Source organism: Melanaphis sacchari, unplaced genomic scaffold (assembly GCF_002803265.2).
Source record: "Melanaphis sacchari strain LSU unplaced genomic scaffold, SCAv2.0 Contig43_pilon_pilon, whole genome shotgun sequence".
Taxonomy (NCBI): Eukaryota; Metazoa; Arthropoda; class Insecta; order Hemiptera; family Aphididae; genus Melanaphis; species Melanaphis sacchari.
In genome coordinates, this window is record NW_020271284.1 from 3,128,091 (window position 1) to 3,151,765 (window position 23,675).

At 25.7% G+C, this 23,675-nt stretch overlaps 4 protein-coding genes and 1 long non-coding RNA gene across 10 annotated transcripts; 4 read left to right on the top strand and 1 right to left on the bottom strand.

Annotated features, from left to right (window-relative positions):
- The first annotated feature begins 74 nt into the window (after positions 1-74).
- On the top strand, positions 75-4,590 carry LOC112597768. Of its 2 annotated transcripts, XM_025343965.1 has the most exons (7): positions 77-467; positions 2,768-2,881; positions 2,949-3,293; positions 3,378-3,589; positions 3,657-3,767; positions 3,827-3,997; positions 4,082-4,590. In XM_025343965.1, exons 1-7 carry the CDS (start codon positions 361-363, stop codon positions 4,504-4,506), a joined length of 1,485 nt encoding a protein of 494 aa, XP_025199750.1. In that variant the 5' UTR covers positions 77-360; the 3' UTR covers positions 4,507-4,590. The 2 variants fall into 2 exon arrangements, with proteins under 2 accessions (XP_025199751.1, XP_025199750.1); XM_025343966.1 differs by lacking the exon at positions 2,768-2,881 and having other exon boundaries at positions 75-467.
- A 1,646-nt stretch (positions 4,591-6,236) lies between these two features.
- LOC112597766 (ADAM 17-like protease) lies at positions 6,237-11,196 on the bottom strand. Of its 2 annotated transcripts, none has more exons than XM_025343962.1 (13): positions 10,918-11,196; positions 10,713-10,851; positions 10,472-10,572; positions 10,151-10,272; positions 9,950-10,082; positions 9,708-9,892; positions 9,252-9,446; positions 7,839-7,977; positions 7,527-7,762; positions 7,245-7,453; positions 6,930-7,168; positions 6,707-6,822; positions 6,237-6,628 (listed from the first exon to the last, which is right to left on the bottom strand). In XM_025343962.1, exons 1-13 carry the CDS (start codon positions 10,976-10,978, stop codon positions 6,311-6,313), a joined length of 2,193 nt encoding a protein of 730 aa, XP_025199747.1. In that variant the 5' UTR covers positions 10,979-11,196; the 3' UTR covers positions 6,237-6,310. The 2 variants fall into 2 exon arrangements, with proteins under 2 accessions (XP_025199747.1, XP_025199746.1); XM_025343961.1 differs by lacking the exon at positions 7,839-7,977 and adding an exon at positions 8,645-8,792.
- A 254-nt stretch (positions 11,197-11,450) lies between these two features.
- On the top strand, positions 11,451-13,144 carry LOC112597767 (probable enoyl-CoA hydratase, mitochondrial). Its single transcript, XM_025343963.1, has 4 exons — positions 11,451-11,591; positions 12,028-12,266; positions 12,332-12,623; positions 12,699-13,144. Exons 1-4 carry the CDS (start codon positions 11,468-11,470, stop codon positions 12,797-12,799), a joined length of 756 nt encoding a protein of 251 aa, XP_025199748.1. The 5' UTR covers positions 11,451-11,467; the 3' UTR covers positions 12,800-13,144.
- Positions 13,145-14,900: 1,756 nt separating this feature from the next.
- On the top strand, positions 14,901-17,013 carry LOC112597820. 3 transcript variants are annotated; one of them, XR_003114860.1, is made up of 6 exons: positions 14,904-14,984; positions 15,514-15,585; positions 15,642-15,793; positions 15,884-15,968; positions 16,428-16,569; positions 16,703-17,013. It is a non-coding gene; the product is annotated as an uncharacterized LOC112597820 (long non-coding RNA). The 3 variants fall into 3 exon arrangements; XR_003114861.1 differs by lacking the exon at positions 15,514-15,585 and having other exon boundaries at positions 14,901-14,984; XR_003114859.1 differs by lacking the exon at positions 14,904-14,984 and having other exon boundaries at positions 15,309-15,585.
- Positions 17,014-19,765: 2,752 nt separating this feature from the next.
- On the top strand, positions 19,766-21,777 carry LOC112597802 (serine/threonine-protein kinase Nek8-like). Of its 2 annotated transcripts, none has more exons than XM_025344023.1 (7): positions 19,766-20,097; positions 20,403-20,567; positions 20,636-20,720; positions 20,782-20,958; positions 21,032-21,192; positions 21,266-21,416; positions 21,497-21,777. In XM_025344023.1, the coding sequence occupies exons 2-7, from the start codon at positions 20,521-20,523 to the stop codon at positions 21,728-21,730; spliced, it is 855 nt and encodes a 284-aa protein (XP_025199808.1). In that variant the 5' UTR covers positions 19,766-20,097; positions 20,403-20,520; the 3' UTR covers positions 21,731-21,777. The 2 variants fall into 2 exon arrangements, with proteins under 2 accessions (XP_025199808.1, XP_025199805.1); XM_025344020.1 differs by having other exon boundaries at positions 19,769-20,097; positions 20,636-20,726.
- Positions 21,778-23,675: the final 1,898 nt, after the last annotated feature.

Consider the following 23,675-nt stretch of genomic DNA (forward strand, 5'->3'; position numbering starts at 1 on the left):
CGGAGTGGGGATTACCGTAATAAAAAAAAAATTTTGATAACATAGTTGATAAACATTAAACAATTTTTAACATGAAATTTAATTTGGAAAGTATAACGAAATGCAATTACTCCATTTATTATTGGTATTTAATTGTTAAAGTTGTCTATTCGTGTTAATATTGAATTGAAGTTTATGTTATTGTGTGATTATTATTTAATTATGTGGTGTCAGTCTTACAAATGTTCCATCGCTATCAAATATGTAAAACGTACTAACATTACTTTCAAAATTAATTCAAAAACCGAATTTTGATGTTTTAAAACGCTCAAGGTTAAGCTCTATTTGTATTAAAATGACATTTAATTATATTATAATATCATGATGTTCGAGGATAGCTTAATATGGTTTGTGTCCGGTGGACTATTGTTTACTACCATTATACTGATTGTTGCTTGTATTTGTGGATGTCACAAGTCAATACCAAAGTGAGTCATATTTTATAGTTTTGCTTAAAGTTATGATTATTTTATTCTATTTACCCATTATAAACTATATTTTATCTATATTTAAGACGTTATAGTAGATATTTGTTACATATTTTATACAGAATGATTCAACTAGCATGCTCACTAGTCACTTTCAATTTAATAAAATTTTGATTTTTAGAATTTTTAAGTTCACTGAATAACCATACTTTCAAATATTATTGCAAAATTGCATGAAAAATTGATAAATTTAATGGTTCAATAAAATTGTATGGACTAATTACCTATGAGTCACTAAATTCTGATAAAGAAACCATTGGCTCAATATTGATCCATTATATGTTTAGTGATTGTTCATACAATTCAAAATTATATTTTTATTCTATTTAAATTTTAAGGAATATTTTGTAGCGATACTAAATTTTATTTTAATACATATTATAAGTTAACCACTTCTATTCTAGACAAACAATATAACCACAGATAATGTAATTGATTTGTCATGTAAATTTCTTGAAAACGTGGTCAACCACCACAGATAATAAGGAAAAATTATCTTATTATAAAAGAGAAGTGCTTAGATAATATTAATAATTCCAAAAAATTTATCAAAAACTTGGTATAAATGCCTCCCTTATTAGTAGTTAATTTGAGTAGGCTGGGCATGTTGAACAGCCTTTTAATAAAAAGTCTGGTAGGAAAGTTAAATTGAAAGAAACCTAGGAATTTCTTTAGACAATATTAGTCAAATAGAATCAATAAAGATTATTCACTAAGGAAACAATAATAGAAGATAAAATAGATAAATACAGATGGAGAAATGTAGAAAAGAATATATAAGAGGCAGAGAAAGTTCTTTAAGGGCTGTAAAAGGTTGAGAAGAGGAAAGATAATAATCTCTTTACAGCTTAGAATTTAAATAATTTTCTGCATTTTGAGTACTAGTATAGCATTAATTTTATATTTTTGTAAACCTATTTTTAGGAACTATTATCCTAGTAGGTCTGAATAAGTAACAGTAATGAATAACGACTCATTTAGATTTAGATTCATCAAAATTTTCAAAAAAAATTATCCGTTTAACAATTTACTATGATAAAAATTTTTGATTATTATTTGAAAAAGAGGTTTGTAATACCACAGAACTTTCTTTACATTATAAAAAACAATATTAAGCACATATAGGATTTACCTATAAAATAACCTGTAAAATAATAGCACATTAAACACATAAGCACTTATTTCAAAATATGGTTTTATATATGATTAAAAATAACAAATTACAATTCGAATAAATTCATTATTAATGGATAAAATTAAGTTGAGTGTACTTGGTAAATTCATTTTATATAACTGAATAAATATAAGTTTTATTTATATGCTTGCTAAACTGTATTCATATTCTATACAGTATATTATACATTATTTTATTTTAGTATAGTTACATCAAAGTATTATAAAAAGAAAAAATACTTTAAAAATGTCTGTTTAATTTTAATTACATATTACCAGGTATTTTATTATAAGTAAATATTTGCTATTAACATTTTTTATAACTTAGGTAAACAAAGTGGGGTGATACTGGGTAACCCGTTAAACATTGGTCTACTAATACACTCAGCTAAACTTTAAATACTTATAACTCACAATACTAGTCCGCATTTCAATTGTTATGTATTGAAATACATTGAAATACTCCAAAAACTATTTTGTTTCAGAAAATGAAATTTAAAATGTATGTTCTTTTTAATAAAAGTTAAAAATTAAAAAATTATAATGATTAAAAATATTGAAAATATGTTTTCAAAAATGTTGATAGATATTGAAATAATTAGTGTTATTTGATAAAAAAAATCACCAAGTATTATTTATTATAAATGTTATAGTTAAAAACAAAAAACTAATATCTAGCTAGATTTACCTATACTCTGTCCTACAATAAAATATATTCAATAATCAATTCCACTACCTACAGTAGCGTGTCATGTGAAGATGTAATGAATAACCGATTCTGATTAGATTATAAATATATATTGCTAAGTAGCTTTTTTAACTGTATTAATATCTGAAATGTTCATTCTGTAAAAAAATTATTTAATATAATTTGTCTAGTGAACATGTGTTGAAAAATTATTGAAAATAATGCATGCTTATGAAATTTAACTTAAAATGTTTGCTATTGTTTGCTTCAATGCTATTTTTAGTGTATTAAAAATTGAAATTTTAAAGTAATGCAATTTAATTATTTTGTTATTTTATTTTGGAATGTTCATTTTTGTTTATTTGCTTGTATCACATAGAAATGAGTTGCTTGGTCTTGCTGGCATGGTAAAAATTACCAATCCTGACGTTGGACCAGAACCAGTGAACAAGAACTTATCAACTAGTCCATCCCCAACAAATAGTACCAAAAGGTTTTTATAATAGGCATTATATTTATAATTTAATTTATATCTAATTTTTTTATTTCTATTTCAACAGAAGTTCAGCTGGTGCAACTTTATCTTCAGCCACTAGAAGTCTTCCTGATTTACCTGTTGAAACACCTAGAGGTTCAGATGCTGTTGCTACTGCTGTTTGGTATGGCGGTGATACCAACTCCGAGCTATATGCTACTGTTGAAGAAAATAAAAATGGCATCAAAGGAGATTCTTCAAAATATCTCAATAATACAATGTCCCCTTCTAGCGGCACTACAGCATCCAAAAGTGAATGTGTCTATGCCTGTGTGAACAAAGAAAACCCATATGACAAATTACAACAAGAACATCCCTATGCTAAAGTCGGTATGCATAATACAACTAATCAGTATCCTGGTTCCCAAAGGTAATTTATATTTGTTTATTGACAAATCCATATTATATTTCAAAAATATACATTATTTTAAAATTTTAAAAATTAACATTATAGATCAGACAAAGCCAGTTTGAATGGGTCAATAGAATTGGATGTAACTGACAGGGCTCCCGATCAAGATATAGCAGCAGCTAGTGTGATTGCAGGTGATGAAGCTGCTAGTATTAACATTCCTTACATGACTCCACCAGTAGGACCTATAGAACATCCATTAAATGTGCAACCAAGGCAGGGACATTACAGTGGCGATTCACATGATTCTAGTAGTAAGAATACTAATAGAATAATTTTATTGTTTTAATATTTTTCTTTAACATTTTTACCAAATTTCAGAAGGATACACAAGTATCAGTGTTCGAGAACCATTATCAAGGATCATGTCCAATGTTAGGAATGGCAGTATACCATCAGATCCTCATTATGCTTTTGTCTCGGATGATTCTGGTATGTGATATAGCAATATTTAAATATACTATAATAAATACATATTTTAATTTATACAGATGAAATGTATGCAGCTATTATTGACCCAAGTAATAATGTATATACTAGTGGAAGTGAAACATATGCTCAGATACCAAGTGCAAATAATATACCAGTTGCTTTAACAGGTCAAGCATATAAAGCTTCTACATCACACATTAGTGGATCTGAACAAACACATTCCAGACAGGGTAATTTTTTAATAATTTATGAGTATATCAATCTATATTTATGATATAAATAATGTAAAATTATAATATCAATTGTATTTGTAGATTCATCATCTAGTGCTGTGAGTTCTAATTCACCCAAGCCTGAAAAACGACCAGCCAATTCACCTCTACCTAAACCTCCAGAATACTTGGATGAAATGTATGCTAAAGTTATGAAAAAACGCAATGATTCGCCCGAACAAGGATCTTCTATTGTGCCTTCTATATACAATGAAGGTATTTATGACAGATTAGTAGAACCTAAAAAGACATCGGATGTTGATCCTAATTACGAAGAGTTACGACCTACTAATCATGGTTATGCTCGGATAAAAAAAATTGACAAACCATCTGAACCAGACTATGCAAGCTTGACTAGGACTATGAATGTTGAATATGTTGAAAATGATCCAAATTATGAAAGTTTAAAAATGGACTTAAACGAAATTAATCACAATTCAATTTATTCAGAAGTGAACAAAAGATAGTTTTTAGACAAACAGCAATTTAGTTTTATAAGTAAATCTAGCATGAGTTCTTTATTTCTTTTCTATTTTTATGTTAAATTTGTACCTGACAAATATGTTTGGTATATTTTGTTCAAATAACATTTATTTACCAAGTTAAGTACCATTATTTTTAAAATTTACAATAACATTAATCATTTATTTAAACATGTGTGTTCACTATTGTCAATGGACAAAAACTACGGCTCAAACTTTTTTAATTGACATAATTTAAAAGTTGTTATTATCAAAAATGTAATATGTTATGCTATAACCAAGTAACCCACCTAAAAACTATTTTATGCGTGTATTTTTACTTCCATTATGATCTTAAGGATAATATAAACTTATTTTTTTCCATTTTAATATTTAGTTTATATACTATATAGAATAATTTATGTTTTACTATTTTTTTTATAAAGTAATATAGTTTCTATAACTTTATTATTATCATATTCAGTATATAAATAATATTTTAGAATTTTATTAGTGCAGCTATATATAATATAATATGCTACGAGTTAAAAAGCACAGACGTTTAAACCAAACTTTGCTATAATATCAAATTAGGTTATTTTAACACAGACTGAAGTATTATTATTATTAGTTTTTTTTTTTTTTTTAATATTTTTACACATGATCTACTTAACAAAATATATGTAAATGTACAATATTATACGATATATATTATTTTTTAGCTTAAATTTTACATGTTAAAATTGGACATATTAAAATTTCACTAATGCAATGAAATAATTATGTATGAATGTTAGCGTTTAATTTTTAAATGTATTTATTTTATACAAGCATACTATTTGTTAGTTTATAAGAGAAAGGTATTTATATTTTTATAACATACACAGTTCTTACCAAATGTTTTGATAAAAAATATGAGCATGGCGCCGTCCTTTTTTAAGTTTATGTTCTCAAATTGCTGCAACTCTGCCTCTACTGACCTCTGTATTGTAATACTATAGTACTCTGGTGTTCATGGTTCAGTCAAGAGGTAAGAGTCGTTTTTTTTTTTTTTTGAACATACTTATATCATATTATATACGAAATAATTTTGTTATTATTAGTTTATATATTCTAAAATTAATATTTTATTTTATGTATAATTTAGTTAAAACTATTAAACATTGTTTAGTATATTTCAAAATCATTTTTTTTATACTTTATATATTATGTCAGTTGAATTAATTGTTTTATTTCCATTATTATTATTATTATTATTGTTCTACATGTATGTATTGTGTTAATTTACTTTTATTTCTTACTTATTACTGTAAACTGTTATATTGTTGATAAAAAGTATAATTATGAATTATACTTAAGTATTAATTAGTATATTGTGATTTTTTCTGTCTGTAATTACTTTTTCATCAAATTTTATATTTTAAATAGGAATATATATATTTATATTATATATATTTTATGTAATTTTTAATAATATATTAACTATAATTTAAATTGCATATATTGAGTAAAACATATTTAAATAATAAAACAAATTGATTTATTGCAATACCATTATGTAATGATTAAAATTAATTGTTAATTTCTTATCTATTTTTATAAACCTTAATTATAATTGTGACTAGTTTAAAAAACAAAAGTTTTTATAATAATGTTTTAAAATGTAAAAAAAAATAAATAATAATAATGAAAGGTAACTTAATAGAATTTAAACAAACTATTTCTTTTGTTTTTTTCATAGAGATCCTTAAAAAATATTCAATTTATTGACTTATAATAATAAATATATGCTAATATTAATTTAAGTATCTCATTTGTTCGTCATTAGACTTTCCACTTGACTAGTTGGCACTTTGATGTAAATTATTTTTTTTGGTCTTGCATCATTAGACATTTGGACGAAATCATCCTGATCTTCCCATTTCCTTCTTTCACGGACTTCTTTGGCACGTTTATGATCTAGCCAGTTAATTATACAAGAAGCCGGTACCCATATCAAACCAGTAATCAAAATTACTGTGCCTACAATGTTATCCTTTAAGAACCTTAGCATCTTGTTAATGTTGATTTCTTCAATGATATCCCAAAAACGTTCTACAACGTCTTGAATAGTTTTCTCGCATGCACCCTATTACAAACCAGCATAATCATTAATCACATAATTTTTTTATTTGACTAATACATTCAATAAACAATTCAATAGTACTTTATTACAAAATCCTTGAATGCATGGCGTACCATCCGGTAATACATCAGGTGGATCAACTGGATAACATGTATCATTTAAATTTATACGACAACAACGTTTGCATGACTGTAATACTAAAAATAAGAAGCTATTATGATTAACAATCACATTATTGGAATTAAATTAATATTATCTTAATAATTGAATATCTAAAAACAGTCATAAATTAATTTTTACTTACTAGTATCACACATACAACTTTGTAATCCTTGTGTCTCGCAATAAGGTATGCATTTACCAGAACGACATTTACCCCTTTCGAGGCAGCCAGTACCATCAGGCATAGGTGGACTTTTAGGACACTCAGCTCCAGTACCTGTACAACGAGATTCTTGCTCACAAGTGGCAAATTGCCCTTCACGGCATTTCACACCAGATGCCATAAATTGACAATTTTGACAACATGGTGAGTTTTTATCACTAAATAAAATTAATCACAAAATGAAATGACAAACAATAATTAAATTTTACTACACAGTATTTTATATTTTAGTACCTGCATCTAGCACCTTGAGCTCTTCTGAGTTTACAGTTTTTATCACAGCAAGAGTCATTATCTTCAGTACCTAAAAGACCAGCATCACATTCTTCATTTCCTTCAACTCTAAGATTACCACAAAATGATTCCTCTGGCTCAGAAAAACAACGTGCTGATTTAGCTTGTAATACTTTGCGTATAGACCGTAAACTGCATGGAGAGAATCTCTGAAAAAAATGTAATAAAATTTAACATAAATGTAATAAAATTTAAAATTATTTTTTTTTTATTCAAACTTACTTTGTTGTTAATATCATATCCACTGACACTATATGTATACATAAGAAAAGATCCTCCCTGACTAGCCGTAGGACTACATTCAGTTATATCTGGATCATGTTCAGATCCCCAATTGTGACCAAATTCGTGAGCAGTAACTAAATCCGCTTCTCGTGTAATTACTCGTTGACCATAATGATTACGGCTTGAACTTAGACCAGAATTAAGGTATAATGTATACCCATTTTTAAAATACTCTGTTACATTAAATATCCAATTATAAATATGTATTTTTTTGAAAAATATTTTTTTTTTTTTTAACTATTCCATCACCTGGTGTACAAATTCCACCAACCGAATTACGTCTAGGAGAACCAACATAAGCAAGTCCTAGAATACCTCCTTCAAATTTTAAGTCAGTAAATAGATGGGCCAAGCAGAAGTCTTTATGGCTATATTCACGGCTAAATACCTGCCACCAGCAAAGCAATATAAAGAAATAATAGATTATTTATAATTTTTATATTTTTTAGAAATTAAATTTATCCTATTAATTAATAAAACAAATAAAGTTATTATATTGAGTTAAAAAAAGCAAAAGTAGAGATGCATATTTAAACAATTATTAAATTCCAAGTATACTTGTTAATTTAATAGTTAAGCAAATATAAAATTAAAATACTAAAAAAAATGATTTTATTGTACTTGGATAATTACATATTTCATATTAGTCATTAAATATTAATTATTATAAAATATCATTTACACCGTTAATTATAGCAAGTAATACAAAAGCAAACATCCTAGGATAAGATATTGTTAAGGCTAAAGGAACAAGTAACTAAATTAACTATGTAAGTAGCCTTAAAATTAATTATTATGAATAAATAAATAATAAGAATCCTTGTATTAGTCCATTATCTAATTAATCACCAATAACATAATAACATAATGACATAACATTATAATCCACGCACTATTAAAAGTAAATATGGTTGAATGTATATATGATCACATAGATTTTACCAATGATAATATTCAATATTTTATTAGTATGTTAAGGATTTATGAAATTAATTAGTGCTTTGTGCAGTTAGTCTTTTTCCATCAATAAATTGTCATAAACAAGAAATATTCACCAGGACTACATATGCCGCCGATTGCATAACTTCTAGGTGAGGCTATATATGCTAGACCCAATACTGAAGATTGTTTTGTTCTGAATGTTTGATGGGTAAATAGATGTGCTAAACAATACTTGGACACATCTTTTGATTTAGAAAATTCCTATTTGTTATTATTGATTAATTGTAAAATTAATAATTATTGATATAAATATATATGTAATATGTATATTTAATAATAAATTAAATGTTTTATTGTAATATTTACTACTATATAATTTCAAAGATTAAGTTATAAACAATAGAAATAAGAATGTTAAGATAGAATTTATTTTCTAAGTAGAATTAGAGATATTAAATATTTAGGAGTTAAAATTGGGAAATAATTGGAGATATGAATAAAGCATAAGAAAGGAGTAAAACTTAAAATTAGTAGGTAAAGAAAATTCAATATAGCATAAGAAATAGGAGTTTGACTAGTTTTGAGGTGGTAAAAAAATACTTAGAGTTATATTGAAGAAAAATATAGAAATATAGCAAGGTGGTCTAATAAAAAGTGAATAAAAAGACAATTTGTACACAAATGTAATGTGTATTGTTTAGATCATATAAAACAAAATACCTCAAGTAGTGATCGAACATCCCATTTTTCTCGAATCATGTTATAATGATCCTCTGAACTTCGCACTTTAGTTGGATCACTATGTACTGTTATTTTTTTAATAACAAATCCCATTCCGCGAAATCCATCAGACTCTTGACGTTCCAACCATAAAGTATCATTATATATTTTGTGTACACGATCAATTAAACTTATCTAAAAAATATACATACATTATAAGTTCACTAATTATTAGATATGTATAAAATTAAAATATATTTTGTTTAGATAAGCCAGAGTATTTTCTAAATAATGATAAAAGCTGTTAAAAACAATAAGTATTTGTTTGTTAACTAAGACTGATAGTCTAGACCAAGTATACACAATATTAAAAAGTAACTAATTTATTTATGAAATAGTAAATTATCAAATTAGTCTAGTTAAATTTATTGAAATACTTTATATTTAAATCCTTACTAAATAATTTATAGTTGTTTTTGTATCACCTCCACCCATTTCTCTAAAAAATCTATAATCAGCAACCAAAAGCAATGGACAACGAGTTCTTGTCGGTGTTATCATATAATCATAAGAATCGGCATCACGTTTAGAACGTGTAATGGAATTTAAATTATCGTCGTCTTCATCTACAGTTTCCACCTCTGAAAACTTATTATTAGTTTAATCAAATCTAAAATCAACACAATTAAAACACAAACCTGCGTCTTCTTTTACATAAGCACAAGGTTTATGTTGATTTTGGTTTGAATGTTCCCAACTTAATCGTACATCTGATGCCTTATAAGTTACCATTGTTTTGTTATCTTTATCAACCATATGCCTCCAAGATGGCTAAAATAAAAATAAAAATAAAATAGTAAATTGAAAATTACTAATGTAAATTAAACTGTTTTATATACTTCAATATGATAAGTTTCTCCAGGAACATCAATAATAGCTGTCATAACACCTTTATCTAAATGTACACTAGCATGTGAACTTTTTTCTCCAAATACCCGACCATCATAAAAATGGTCATGATCTAAATCATAAAGAAAAAATTAAAAGAATAATATTTTTTTAAATATTATATGCTTCACCATCACAATTCATATTATAGAAAATAAAAATATAATTTATTATAGATACTTAATTTTAGGATATTATTTGTAAACTTATTATTTATATTTTTAATGAGAAATATGTTTGCCAAGTTAATAAATAATAATGTTTCAACATACCAACTGCCACCGGGGTTTCGTTTCCTTCAGCATCTATACTTGTGGCTTCAAATTGATGATGTAATAATCCTTTTTTTGGTGTTAAAATTAAGCGAAAATCCCTATAAAATAATTTGAATCAATATTTCTAACTATAAGCATCAGGAGATGGACATGAACTATAGCATAGAGAGACTTTTAATTAAATCAATGAAGCAATGTACATTCTACAGGTTTACGTATTTAATTATAAATATATTACCTTCCTAATGTGGTAAATGATACTTCTTTTACTTTATTTAATGGATGTGGACTATCATTAATACCTCGTTTTACTATGGAATGAGAAAAATCTGAAGCATGTAAAATTTCAAAATGGGCAAGATTTTTGTGGATTGTACCTAAATAATAAATTTAAATTAATAATAATATTTAATTTATACAAACATACAAAGCTCATTACATACTTTGAACATTGCTTGTTATAAATAATAGAAGTAAATTTAGTGAAAAAGTAAATTTTTTCATAATAAATGATTATTTGATTAATAAAATTAATTCAAATCCAATAAATTGCACGTTAATACCAAACAGAAGAATTTTTAAGTGAACATAAATACTTTGTATATTCACTACATATTGTGGCATTCATTTGGTTGAACATTTTTCAACATGAAAATAACAATATTAATATATTAGGCAATAAAAATAAAATTAAGAAATAAATTCAAAACTATACTGGAGCAAGTATCCTACGTGAACAATGTAAATACTTAATTCAAAAAGTCAAAAATGAAATTAATAAACTATATAACTATAATAGAATCTTCAACCTATTATGTATAAACATAGGTTATTTTGCGAATTTTATTATATTATCTAATCACAAATATTGCAATAATATTTACATTATATATATAATATTAATAATATAATATTATCTATGATTTAATCAGCTGTTGATAATGTTGACAAAATATTAACTGATAATGATTTTCCATTTCAAATATTTTAAGCATGGCTTTTTTAAAACAATTCAAATTATTTCTTCATTCTACGAACAGTACGAACTGCCTTCGATTTGACACATCAACAAAATATAATAAATTGTTTTCATCTGGAGCTGTTTTTTCATCTAATGGTATGATTTTTAATTAATATTTTATTCATACTTTTATTAATATAATTTAATGTTTGAAATGTGTAATATAGAATTATATTATATTCTGTACTCAAAACAACAGTTTGTTTGAACATAAAATTGTAAATATTGTAAATCTTTTCATTCTAAAAGGTTAAATTAGATTGTTTCCACAATAATGGTATAAACTTTGCTGTGAATCAATGTTTACTGATTATTTTCTACATTTACATTATTCAAAGTTTTTAATATGATATTTATCTTTTTTTTTTCTCAACAATTAGTGAGACATCCATAACATTCTATGAGTACTATAGATGATAGATGTTCCTATATTTTTTTTAAATATATCATGTATTGTTAAAAAAAAAAAAATATTATGTTGTAATAATAATTATTAGAAATTTAGTTGTCATATTATATTTTATTATTTCAGAAAATGTAATTTATCCAAATGTTAAAACATTCAAACACCAACATATTACTTTAATATCATTGAATAGACCAGATGATAAGAATTCATTAAATGTGGCAACTTTAAATGATTTAAGAAAAGCTATTACAAATTTTGAGAATGATTCTTCATCAAAAATTGGTATTTTATATGGTGAAGGAGGATCATTCTGTGCAGGAATTGACTCTAATGAATTTTCCAAGGCGCCACAAATATATGATGTAATAAATAAAAATTTAGTTAATTCAATTTTTTTTTATAAAGAAATTATTCATTTTTCTTTAAGGAATTTTTACAATCGCATTGTCAAAAGCCAATCATAGCTGCTGTTTCTGGATTTGCTTATAATATTGGTTTTGATTTGTGTTTATGGTGTGATATGCGCATTGTAGAAGAGAATGCTGTCATGGCAATTGATAGAAAATTAAATATGTCTAAATCAAAACCATTTCTTAAGAGGCTTTTAAAAACTATAGGTTATTCAAAAACTATGGATTTATTATTGACTGGCAGAGATGTAAACTCTAAAGAAGCATTTGAAAGTGGTCTTGCAAACCGTGTAGTTGCATGCGGATCAAGTATGAAAGCCTTATTCTCTTAATTACTGTATTTTAAAATAATAATTAATTTTAAATGTGCTTAATTTACAACAGGTGTTGGTCAAGCAGTAAATATGGCGTTTAATATTGGCAAATTTCCCCAACAATCAATTAATTACGATAGAAGTGTAATACATAAAATAATATCAGAATAATATTGTAATATAAAATTAGTACCAATCTTACTGTCTTGAAAGGTACGAACAATGTATCTTCATGAAACCACACATCATTTTTCATGTATATTATCAAAAAAAAAAAGAAACATGAAAACATGAAATAGCAAAAACAACTAAGTATTTTAAAAATGATGACCGTTGTAATGAATAAAACCTTATAAAGAGTTGTCAGACTTCAGCATAATATACAACACCCTATTAAAGTTACCATTATTCATGACATTTAAGAGAGTTCTTCTAGTTTGAGATGTTTACTGAGAACTGAAATAATGTTTATTTCCCACTCATTGTAACACATGCAATATAATGAAATATAAAGTATGTTTTGTTTAAAGATATATTTTTTTGACCTAACGCATTTAATAATCTTTGTTAAAATAAAAAAATCGTACTTTATTTATTCATTTAAACAGGAAGTATAAATAGCATTAGGTATATAGATAATGTTTAACTCACATAAAATAAACTAGATTGGTACTATACATTATACAGTAAGTATACATATTACATTTAAGTTATTTTATAACACTTAGTACACACATAAAAATATAATTTGTCTCATTTAATTATTATTTAACATAAACATCCAGTGACAAAAAATATAAAACTAAGTTAATATGGTATACCATGTAAATGTAAATAAAACTATGGAATTCCAAACAAGTGCTTCACTGGGATTCTTATCCATTAATATTCTACACAAAAAGCTTATAAGTTTATAGGCGATGATTCATTATAATTTTGAGATAAGAGAGGGTTGCTAATATTTTTAACATCAATATGAGTTTAATTATAGTTTGAATGACTGACAATGCAATTTACTTATCACTAGTATAAGTGTAACAGCGCTGAATCTACGATAGATTTACAATAGCTATACTAATTGAAGAATTAAGTGGTGGAAACAACTGCCATCACTAACACTATTACTTAAGAATGAATCGAAAAATGTAATGTTCAACCAAGTAAATACACCTATTTTAGAAAAGTGAAGTCAAAATCTCAAAAGTGTTATAACTTTTAAAGTTAAATAACTTCAAACTTGTATAACAAAATATTAAAATAAATACCACCTGCCTGCATTTTATCATCATACTTATTAGTATGTTTTATAGAGTATAGTATATATTATATAGTCTCTATCATACAAACTATTTATCCATGTACGATATATTATCTATTTACAGCTTTATAGCAAAATCATTACAATACTCATAACTTAATAAATTCTGGCTTTAGGTTGAATTATTATAGTAAAATTATCAAATAACAAATTTAATGATAGAAACAGTATTTAGACAGCATCTTTTTACGTCTTTTTATTAGTTCTTAAAAAACATTAAAATATCTCAAGACAAATTATGAGTTTAACTATTTCAATAAATATCAATATTATAAACGATGACCACCCTAATTGGCCTAATTTCTTTTGAATATTCAAGCCGTTTCTAGGTTACAGGTGGTCTTAATAATTAATTAGCATAGGTAGAGATGTTATTAAATTTTAATTATGGACAAAACAATTATGTTACATAGATGTGTTCTATAAATTAATTTTAATATTATGAGAAAAAAAAATTATTTTAATATTTTAAGTTTCATTACATTTTAGATGAGTAACAAAAAACAATATTTATAGGAGACTTCCCTGCCAACCTCTAAGTGGTGTCTCTTAAATCCTAGGTAATGTTAATAAGATAAACGGGCCCAAACTAATTTTCCCAAGTAAACGAGGAAAATAAATTTACTCACTATAGGTTATAGCGGTATAAAAACATCAAAGTGTGATAAAATGTGATCCTTAAGTAGTTAAGTAAGATATACTTACTATAACTTATAATTCCATTAAAAATATTGTAATCATCGTATAAAGTAGGTATGTTATTTTTTTTTATAATTACATTTATCACGGCAGTATTTTATAATTTAGCGTCCTAGGAATAAAACTATTTCAACGCTTCTCCCTTCACAATATTTCTACATAGAAAAAATGTAAAGAAGACACTGATTATTTTTTTATTCACTGTTAATAATTTATATTACCTTAAGACAATATGACGTTTCTAATTAAGAAGTCGAAGAGGTTTCCAAGGATTCAGGATCGCTGCGACAACGCAGTAAACAATTTACGAATGGAATCACCATTGCTTGTTAATTTCAAGTAATTACCTAGCATAAATATTAGTTTGTATGGTAGTAAAGAGTAATAAAGTTAAAAAATATTTTAAAATTCACCATGTAATATTCATGCTTCAGTGGTGCAATCAGTGGCATAGCCGGAATTTTTGAATAAGAGGGGAGGGGTTTAAGGTAGTTTAGGTATATACTAGGGATGGTTCAAAATATGCATTTTAATTAGAATTATTTTGTTTATAATTTAAAAGTATTTGACTTCATTACATTAACTATAGTCTTCTTATTTTTATCGCTAATTTACTGAATAATTAAAAATATTAAAATAATTAAATAAAAATCAATAAGGAGGTTACAACACCCAAACCCCCTCCCTGGCTGCGCCACAGCTTGCAATCCATTCATATCGAAATTTTCGTTGAAAAATTACATATATTTTGCTCGAATAACCATGCAATAACACTTTAAAAAATCGGGTTTTTGAAAATAACTGCTTGTAATAGGTATTCCGTTTTAAAGATGTAGTCACAAAAAACTAAAACGTCCATCTGTTCTAGTCATGTTTAAAAATTTGCTGAAATGTCAAGTATGTCATCGTCTTTGATTTAAGATCGCGAGAAAATGTTAGGGTAGGTTAATTATATTAAAGGATTAAATAACAATAACTTTGTTTCGTTTTTAACAGATAGAGACATCATCATTCATAGAACATGTCGGTCAGCCAGTACAGTTGAGAAGCCGTTTTTATTATCTATGTCTAAGGAGGATGGCTTTTCTTCGGGGTCTTCCTCTGAAGATGAGGCCATCGCCATGGCAAACGATGTTGCAATTCCGGACGTAAGTGCATTTATTTGATTTTTCAACTTTTGTAACGCAATATATTATTGTCAATACGCATGCCTTACATGTTCTAATACCAAATTTCAGAGTAACGAAGTTGTACAAACGGATGTAACAGCGAACTCTAAATCAACACCACCTAACTCCGTTACGGCATTAAACTTCCAACGATGTAAGTACCTATCAGTTAAATAAATGATTATTATCTAGCAAAATTGCATTTTTCTAATTAATGTATTATCTTATTGTCTAACTATTGATGGCACATACAAGATGCTAATGAATCTATTTAATAGGTTCAACGATGGAGTCCTTTTGGACGAGAATAAATTAAAATTAAGATATACTTACTGTTGTGTACTACTAAATTGAATAATAACACAAAATATTCTTTAATCCCTTATTTTTAACTTTCTAAATCGTAATGACTATGTATTCAATATGTCTATACTTACTAAAGATCAATGGACAGTCTAGACCGATCATATTGCATGTAACATGATATTTATATTTATTTTTAATATAAACACAATGTGTAATAAACATAAATGCTGAATATGTAACACTTATGATCACGTATTTTTACTCTATATACATGATCATAATAATTGTTTGTAATATTTTTTTTTAGAAAGTTTTTACTCGATTTACACAGAAATCATTAGTGGGTATATCGCAAACAAATGTATGGGAATGAAGGTGATTATAGACCATAGACCCATTTTGCGGAGCTGGTAGAAATATAATTGAGCTTACCAGAGTTTGCAATTCAAGTACTATAAAAATACATTCTTATTTTCTTATTGTAAATTCTATTGTTTTCTTTCTTTTCGAAATAGAATATTAAGCTTTTTTCTGAACAAGTAATAATTTAATAACAGTTATTAAAATCTTTTTACAATTTAGTCATAGCAATCGATATCGACCCGGCGAAAATTCAGTTAGCGAAGAATAATGCGGAAATGTGTAATGTGTATAATAATATAACATTCATAACGGGAGATTTTTTCAAAATTTATGATCAACTACAAATAACAAAAGCGATTGTTAGATACACCACCGCCTTGGAGTGGTTCTAATTATGATAATAGCCAATCAATTAGTACAAACAATATTTTAGTCGACAACATTTTGGAATTGAGGATAAAGGTAACACCAAAGATTTTATTACACATGCCGAAAAACCTCAACACAAATGAAGTATATACATTATTATAGTTAGGCTTCGATATAAAATATGGTTTATAAAATAATGTTTCGTATAATATATTGCTCTTGATATTAATTTATTTGTATTTGCATTTTGATTGGAAAACAAAAGAAAATAAGAACTTATAAAGAAGAAACGTTAAAAATTAACTACTATAAGAATTGCAAGCTACTGCAGTATTTCAATTCATTCAAAGTAAGTCATGTGTGTATTTTATTTTGGTAATTGATGACGAAAAAATGATCTATAATTAGTCAATTTAATATTAAATAAAAACTACATTTATATTACATAATATTATTAGAACATATTCATCATACCTGTTTAAATTTGTTTGGATAATGGAAAAGAGTATACAAATTATTCCATCAAAAATTTCAATTAATGTGAGTCGAAATAAGCGCTTACCATAAAGTTATTATACAATTATGTGTAAATATATCTTGTAAATTATTTGTCTTTAGCGGCCTACTTTAATAAAATTGACTCCAAAGAAGTGTACCGTAATTATCTTAAAAAAGTTGGGCACTTTTTAGGTCGTTTCCATAAAATCCAACGTGAGATGTGGAATGGCAGCTATTATGCTTAAAGAAGATGAACTAGCCAATTCAAAAACCTTTTCCTGATCCTGCCTACTCTCTGCTCCTGCTACCACCGCCACTTCTACCCACTACCCTCCTCTCCAATGCCGCCGCCGACACCCATAGACCATAACAATTTGTCAACATTTACTATAATGTTACATCATATAGTGAAAACTTATGTGCAATAAAATTGTTGAATACAATTATAAAATTCAATAAACCTATTATTTTTTGTATTTATTTTATTTAGTTACTAGTATTAACTATGATAGCTCAACAATTACATTTTTAACAAAGAATTTAAATGACCTCATATGTCAGGGATAGCCAACAAGAAGAGACTTGCGAGCCGCTCACTATATTAATAAACATTGAAGAGCCGAAATGAAAAAAAAGTTCATATTAGTGTATGTATATGATTATCGTAAAGAAGATAGTTAGATATAAATAATTGTAAAAAAATGTATAAAATGCGAAACAATATATCTATATGATATTAAATAATAATTAAAAATAAAAATAAATATATATTTAAATTTTAAATATTTTATCAAAAACTGTCAATGTAAATAAAATTTGTTGTGGCCATTTTTGGTATGTATTATATAAATATTATACATTGTATTAAAAGTTTCTATTTACGTTGTAAAGATATTTTCATAAAATATATTTTATTCGTAAATGAGACAAATTCTCAAATTTCTCTGGCAATTTAAATTGTTGTATCAATGGGGTCTTGTCGTTTGTCATCAATCATTCAGATTTAAGATTATATTTCGGAGTTTAGACAGTAATCACAAGCGGAATCGAATAATCAAAACATGCGTGTCGGAGTGGCTTTAAAAAATGAAACAGGAAACCAGTACGGTTGTACGAACTGAACCAATGTACGAAGAAATAAAAAATAATAATGTATCGTCTGTGGCCTACAGGAGTAGACAAAATCGTTATAATATGTATTATATTATAAATGTTTCGAGTTTACTTGAATATTTTGGCTAAGTATGGTTAAAATCTTATAAAGTTTTAAGTATTAGTTATACCTAACGGCTAACACTAGTAACACTTAAATGTGTGTTAAATATATTATATCTGCCCAGTGGCGGATTTTACGGGTAGCCCTAGGGGCCTCGTCTCTCTCCACCTATTAGCCTAAGTTTGGTTTTATTAATATAATATTAAATGTAAATAAGTAATTGAATGTGTGAAAAAATTATATTTCTATCTGGTAACCGTGGATAATTTCTCAAAACCAGATTTTATAGTTATCAGAAAAAGGTTACAATATTCTTATCGTGTGAACAATATTGTTTCTATATAGATTTATTTAATTTAATTATTTTATCATGGATTGAAGTGATTGAACTCAGATTGGTTTTCATATTTCTGAAAATAAGTATTGATCTGGCTTAAGTTTTGATGACCACAAATATTTTTTGTTTTTATTTAACTATTAGACTGCCACCAAAATATGTCCAGACAATATTAAATTTATTGGTACGAGTATTCTCCATACACATACACAAAACACAAAATGAGAATATATACAAATATCACTTATTTATAAATTATTTATTAAACAATAAAAATACCATAACAAAGTATTTATACTATTATGTTTAATAAGAATCTACTTATTAATATAATATAACAGTCCACGGTAGATTTGATTTCATGGCAAATTTATCTACTACCTTTTCAAAGTTCAAGTTAATATCAGTTGAGAAAGATAGTTCTAAATGTCTTGGCCAATTTGTTGAATTTATATTTTCTCGATTATTTGCAAAACTAAATATATTTTGGTGTTTAGGTTGATTTATAATAATAAAAATTATCAAATGAAAAATCTAATAATAGTAACAGTATTGAGAAAACATCTTATTATGTCTTGTTAGTCCTTATAAAAATTAAAATATTTCAAAGACAAATAATGAGTTATAGGCGTTATAGCTATTTCAAAAAATTTTGATATTATTAACAATGACCACCCCACTACCCAGCCCTAAACATGGACTGTGGGAAAGCCCTAGTATTTTGTATGTTCAAGCCGCCTCTGACCTAATTATTTGACCATAGAATATAATATAGATTAAAATATTAAATAAACGTTTGGAGTAATGGCATACATTGTACTGTTCTATTTATAAGTACAGTTTTGGTTTTTACATAAAAATGATAAGTGACGTTAGATTATTAAAAATTTTCAAATATAGTTTATTATTTTATGTGGGTATTGTACTGTTGAGTGTTGACTATTGTGCTATTTTGCTATTATGTGTTTGTTAACTGTAAAATACCAATTGACAAAAAGGTTCTAAGACGTGTTATTATTAAACTCAAGTCTAAAAAGTTAATTTTGTGAAGTCATTTGTAGTCTCAAGCTTTATATTGTCCACCTTTCCTTTATTTCTTTTACAGTTATACATAACCAATTGTCGCTGTGTTTGATTTAAATCTATAATAAATTCAATTCAAATTAATTTCTTCGAATAATTGAAGTAATTTAAGTAAGCAAGTAATAATATTAAATTAGCAAATAAGTACTGTTTCAAGGGTGGTTTTTTAGCGTTTTTTTTTTTTTTTTTTTTTAATTATGTAGTAGCTGTGGTCATGGTATTGGTATTTTTGTAATGCTCTTAAAACATTTTTAATTAATTTTTTTCAATGTTAATATGTATATTATCTCAGTATAAATTAACTCTAATTTATTGAGGTGTTTGAATGATTATAAATTATAATGTTGGATAAAATTGTCTAAAATATATCATTCCTGCCATCTTATTATTAGTTATTGATCATAATCATTTTTCAGTTTTACAGGTACTAGGTAGTGGTTTAAGCTTATAATGGATACATGATGATTACAATTATATTAAATATTTTTGTACAATAAAATAGCAGTTATTGATAACTATATTTTTGTGAGTAGTATGGATTCTTATAACATTGTTGGTGTGCTCGGACGTGGAGCTTTTGGGTAAATATTTAAATAAATTTAACACAATATATTATTACTTTTTAATTAATAAATATTACAATGTTTAGAGTTGTTGAATTGGTTAGAGACTTTAATTTAAAGAAATTAGCCGTGATGAAGACTATACATATAAAATCCATGTCAACAAAGAACGTAAAGGTAAACAACAATAATATGCTGTATTTGTAATTTTAATGTACCTACATTTTTTCAGGAAGCTATCAAAGAAATTCAAATTCTTCAAATGTTGAATCATCCAAACATCATCAGATATTATAATAGTTTTCAAAATAAACAAAGTTTTCATATTATTATGGAATACGCCATACACGGAACTCTAGAAAACTTTGTTAATAAATGTTCTCAAACTTCAAATTATATTGCCCAAAATGTATTTATTTATTTTTTTAAATTTTATAATTTATAAATTAATTTTTATCAACTTTTATCTTAAAATTTTCTAGTGTGTATTAAATATATTTAGTCAACTTACAATGGCTGTGGATTACATCCACAAAATGAAGATAATACATAGTGATATTAATCCAATGAATATATTATTAACTGGAAGTCAAGGTACAATAGTAAAACTTGGCGATTTTGGCTCTTCTCGCATATTAACCAAGTAAATTTTTAATTGATAATTTTATTATTATTTACTCCAAGATAAAAACAATTTTATAAACTTAATATGCTAGTGACAAAATTATTGGTGAAAATTGGTGTACTCCATGTTATATGTCTCCTGAGCAATGTTGTGGGAAACCTCTAAGATTAAAAACTGATATATGGCAAATTGGTTGTGTGTTATACTATTTGATTACTTCAAAACATCCTTTTTATGCTGAGGTAAGGAATTAGGATAATAATAATATACTCATTGATTTATAAGAACATAGCGATTAATCTAAATTTAACCAAATTTATAGAGTTTAGCAGATACTATATCAAGCATTGTAGAAGGAGTTTTAAGTTTTTCAGAAAAAATTACTTTTTACGACAACGATGTGATAATGCTTTTGCATGAGTTATTAAATCGTGATCCAACTGTTCGACCTAATGCATCTGCTATACTTTCAAATCCATTTATACTACCTTATGTATTAAACAGCAATTGTCATTGGCCTAAATCTGGTAGGAAAGTTTTAAACAAAAATTATTAAATGTATTCATTAACACAATTTTTTGTTATTTAAGTGTATAAATAACTAATAAGAAGTAATTGTTATTATTACTCTGTTAAAATGCTTGGATTTTTTTTTTAATTTTTTTTTTTTTAAGACATGGTTGAAAAGCTTACATTTAAGAATTGAAGTTTGATTAATAAAATATTAAATTTGACTTCAACTCAAAAAAAAAAAAAAATTCTGTGACCAACAAATAAATGTATACAATTTGAATGTGCAATTATTTTGTTAAGCTATTTATTTTTTTTGTAATTTTGTGTTAATTGATAATTTGAATAAATTAGGAAATAATGTTTATTATCTATTTTCTATAAAGATATATACTAGTTTAAGTAATATATGATTGATTTATTGAGTAGATCTGCTTTATTTTTAACCTATGTAATTACCTTTAAATTTATGGAGGTACTAGTGTTTGCTACTTAATTCAGAAATTTTAATTAAAGAATTCACGGTAATTAAATTTAATTTCAATATTTCAAGTAGTTTTGCAACTGGTTTTTTAAAGTAATACACTACTTCTAACCTTAATTGTTTAAATTATAAATTATTATTTGTTCATAGTATGATAATAAGTATTTTTATTCTTTTATTTTTTATTTGTTGATCCTCAACATTATTTTCAAATGTGTCGTCTGTCTTATAAAGGTAAGAACATTTGTACTTAAGAATTAGCTTTTTCAATATTTTAATTTTTAAACTAGAAATGAGCACTTTTAATTTGTAACTAATATTTAAAATAAGTGTATCTTGCTTAGAAATTCAATTGTAAAAAAAAAGTCAACACTAAACAACAGATAATATCTTATTTTAAACTTTGATTATAAATCAATTTATTCTAATATTAAAGCTAACAACACAGTTTATTTTACTGTATACATGTAAGGGTAGTGTCCTAATTAGAAGTTTGTTCTGATATCTAATCACAAGACAAGACATTAATGAGTGTACAAGTTTTTTTAAGTTGTTGTCTATTATGATATAATTAATAAATAAAAAAGATACAACTTAAAATAATATTTCTCATTTGAACACTATTGTTAGCAGCAAAACCAACAATGTTTAATCTCTATTTAAGTATAATGATTTGTGTTGAGTGATTCATCATCGCCTAGTTGGAACCATTGAAGCTATGGGTATGAAATTAGAACAGTCGTTTTGTTTTGTGATGTATACACCTATCACCTACTAAGATTGGATTTTTTCAAAATTCAACTACTACAGGAGTTAAAAGTTATATGTTGGTCACACAAAAATCAGCATACGGGCAAAGCCAGGTTATTCAGCTAGAATATATTATAATTAACACACTACTTCTAACTACTGATCGAAACAATTAAAAATAATAGTATCTTGTAAAATAGTTTATTTATTAATTAATAGCAATTATAAACTGCATATATTTTTTTTCTAAGAATTCACAGTAACAGACAGATAAAACAAAATAATGAAAACCATTTTTTCTGTTCAAATCAATACATTTGTCATCTGTTAGTCATGCCTTAGTTGTACATCTTCTCACCTTGATCAATAAAAAATAAAAATCTATATGCAAGTTATGAAATTATTTTATTTACACAAGATTACTAAAAAATTAAATATTCTAAGAATTCAATATCCAAAATAAATAAGTATACACTTTTAATTCAGTTTTCATTTATTTATTAAAACAAAATTATATATTAAATAATTAATACTAATTTTTAATTTTTGGTCTTACTCACATCAAACTTATCGTATCAGCTTATGATGTTCTTCATATTAGCTTGTGGCCACTTCTGCAATAGACAACTGTTATCCATTTTGTAACAGTTTTCAGTTAAGTAAATATAGTATTTATAAAAAATAATATGTTACTGTCCGTAGTTCATAATTTTCATCATATCCAGGTTAAGTTATTTCAGAAGATGGATTGTAGACT